The sequence below is a fragment of the Acyrthosiphon pisum genome, chromosome X, assembly GCF_005508785.2.
Source record: "Acyrthosiphon pisum isolate AL4f chromosome X, pea_aphid_22Mar2018_4r6ur, whole genome shotgun sequence".
In the NCBI taxonomy this organism is placed as follows: domain Eukaryota; kingdom Metazoa; phylum Arthropoda; class Insecta; order Hemiptera; family Aphididae; genus Acyrthosiphon; species Acyrthosiphon pisum.
The window spans coordinates 116,996,363-116,999,696 of record NC_042493.1 but is presented as its reverse complement, the minus strand read 5'-3'; the positions used below and the strand labels follow the sequence as shown (position 1 = coordinate 116,999,696).

At 25.2% G+C, this 3,334-nt stretch overlaps 1 protein-coding gene across 2 annotated transcripts in view; it reads right to left on the bottom strand.

Moving 5' to 3' along the window:
- Positions 1–2,502: 2,502 nt before the first annotated feature.
- LOC115034946 (lon protease homolog 2, peroxisomal-like) overlaps positions 2,503–3,334 on the bottom strand; it is a 6,594-nt gene continuing 5,762 nt past the window's right edge. The window contains exons 1-2 of one of the 2 annotated variants that reach the window (XR_003840146.1): positions 3,219–3,285; positions 2,503–2,747 (exon numbers count right to left, since the gene is read on the bottom strand). Coding sequence is in view for 1 of the 2 variants with exons in the window: in XM_029492526.1 (XP_029348386.1) it covers positions 2,628–2,747 (120 nt within the window). In the remaining variant the exon portion in view is untranslated. Of the gene's footprint in view, positions 2,748–3,218; positions 3,286–3,334 lie in introns of those variants that run through there. The other variant, XM_029492526.1, reaches the window with a different exon arrangement.

Sequence of the window (3,334 nt, the reverse complement as noted above, 5' to 3'; positions counted from 1 at the left end):
TCCATATAACGGTCACCGAAGGGACTGTAAATAATTACCGCTATTTAGAGGTGCCCGTCCTACAGAGGTAGAATAACAATAGGATACACTCGAAGTGACCAAAAAAATTGACTGTTACATAGAGGTGAACGCAGTCCCTAAAATATCCAAATTTTCGTACTAAACACATAGGTAGTATCAAATCGGTTAAATCTAAATTATTTCTAGATAAACACTAGTATACTATATATCACCGTTCACTACTAAGCTGATAATAATAAAAATAGCTACTCTCAATAACAATGAATAATAATAACTATAATAAGAGTATAAGACGTAACACTACAAAATATTGTTTACTGTGTGTTTGTGAAGTAGATAATAATTAAAACGTGGTTGGCAAAAAACCATTAAAATACAAAAAAAAAAAATGTGAAGATATAAAATTATATATAATATTATTATAAAGGTTTAATTAGAATAACACACTTTTAAATTTTGTACTACACAATGCACTTTTCGTACTACACAAAGAATGTCGTACTACACACAATTTTAGGGACTGGGTGACCGTCCTATAGAGGTGACCGTTAACGGAAGAGTTACTGTATTTTCTGTGAAAAGGCCTGCACTTCAGCGGTTTATAAAGACAGTATGATTTATTATATTCTTAATAAATGTTAAAAATTATGTATGCAGTATTATTCATTGAACTTACAATAATTCTCAACCGTAAAATATATTTGGGTACCTACCTATTTAATAACAACGAATAGGTGGCTCTAGCCATCACATAATCATTTATTTTAGATTCTGAGTGAAACAATTTTACAATGATGTGTATTTTTTTTTTTTTTACAATAAAGTACATTTTCAGTAGATTTCAAAAGCGCCGTGAAAAACAAAAGAAAAATTAAGGAAAAACGGGAATTTTTACGCAAAATCTGTTTTCGAGAAAATTAATTTTGGTTTTTGGTGTAGGTAACATTAAAACAAATGACCGTACATGAAACGTACATGAAACTTTCACTGGTTGTTTATATTTTCATTTTCTATACATGATAAAATTTTAAAAATATTTTGATTTGTTTTGAAATGTTTAGAGATATTTTCTGTTTCCAATTTTATTAGTTTTTTTTTCTATGAATGTCAATAAAATTTTATTTGTAGAGTAAAAATACTTGAAAATATAATACAAGGCTCCAACTATATTGTTACAATGAAATTTGAAAAATATTAAAAATCTTTACACACAGTTTTTTTTTATTAGCATTTAAAGTTCAAAAACTGACAAAATATGTAAAAATCACGAAAATTAGCTAATTATTTTGAGTTAAGAATTCATAAAAATTTTTCTTTTTAAATATAAGATTTGAAAATGTAATATGAGATTCCTCATAATATTGTCTACCTTTATCAAAAAAAAAAATGTCTACAAGAAAGTCAAATTAAATTTTTATAAGCATTTGAAGTTCAAATTTTGACAAAATTTATCAAATTTAAAATTGAATAATTATTTTGTAGATAAAAATGTATAAAATGTTCAACTTTTATATCTAAGGATTGAAAATTTAAAACAAGATTTCATGTAAGTGGTTAATTCTGTTGCCAAAAAAAATCTAAAAAAATACATAAGACCTAGTAAATCAGTGGTGCGAAAAGTATTGGGCAGTAATGTCTTCATTTGCACTTTGTGCTGTGCTATTTACTGTCTGTGGCGCTGAAGGGTACATTTTTGTTTGCTTGTTGAATGTCAACCACCTTTGAATCAATTACAAGATAAATGTTGTTATAATAATTATTAACTATGTATTTTATTTTTTAAATATTTTTAGTTTGATATTGTTTCTGTTATGAACTTTTGGATAGTAAAAAAAAATACTTAATAATATATTGTTTTTTTTTCACAATAATCTTCGCACTTTTTAATATTTTCCAAAATAAACATGTTTTATCTTTAGGATATTTCTATAATTTATTCTACTGTTATACGTATTTTATAGTAAATAGAAGATAGTATTGCCTTTAATAGCTTCTGTATAATCTTTATGATTTTTTTTATTGAATTGAGTCTTAATCAGTGGAAATTAAGTAAATTAATGTATGTTATTTGTATTTTCCCTTGGTAAAATATTTCCTCAATTTGTCCATGACTGTATATTCTAATAATCAGCGGTTAATACGCAGAAATAATATTAGTAATATATTCATTGATGCACATTTTGATGATACAATTTATGCTTTAAAGTATGAGTATGACTATTGAATACTGCTACACCACTAATGCAATGAATATGATAAAAGGTTAGTAATATAATATAACACAATACTAGATAAAATTCCAAAAAGTAAAATGTCTTATTAAACATTGGTAATAACTAACTGATAATTATTTTATAATCTGCCATTAAATTGTTTTAATTATGTAATTTATTAATACTAAAACATTTTTCTTATATAATACACTGCAATTGGTGGTCGCAAGGGTTTGCACTTGCGATCCTTAAAAAATACTGGGGTTTAATTGCTAAAACATTTCGAGCCTTGGGATGAGACGGATAAAGCCTAAAATTTGACACAACTTATGCCATATTGTATCGATTAAAATAATAAAAACAATAATGAATAATATTTATATTATTCTTGGACTAAAGTTTACATATTTCCATCGTTGTAACTAATGGATTTTTCAGTGTTGCCAATCCTCCAGGAATAACAATATCCAATCCTTCCTCTAAATGTTTCACTGGGATAATATTTAAATTCTCCTAAAACAAATTAAATGTTTTTAAATTAGCGATACCATAGTTCATAAGTATGATCTTAATTAGAAAAACAAAAAATATTGATAAAAAAACCAATAATCGTTGTATACAAAATAACGATTCTGAGCAAATAATATGAACGATTCAAACTCAAAAAGAGGATATTTCATATATCTACATTGCTGAAGAATAATTTCAGAGAAACCCCATATTAAATTATCGAGCTTTAAGAAAAAAAATTTTAACTAGTCAAAAGCTTAAATACAACTAAATATTTTGAAAATAATATATCTATTACAAGTTTTATTTTTTGTAATTGCTTATATAATTATTTGAAAAAAAAATTAAATCTGTTAAATTATTTCCAAAATAATATATAAAAAAAAAGTATATGTTAGGTATATATTCCTATTTTTTTCAAAGAGTACATAATTTTCTTAAACCACACATTTTTTTAATTTTAAATTTACTTACTCTGATATTGTTAGGTATTGTTTTTAAATCTTTCATGTTATGGTCAGGTATGATGATCGTTTTAATATTTGAGTTATAGGCCGCTAAAATTTTTTCTTTCACGCCACCCACCTTTT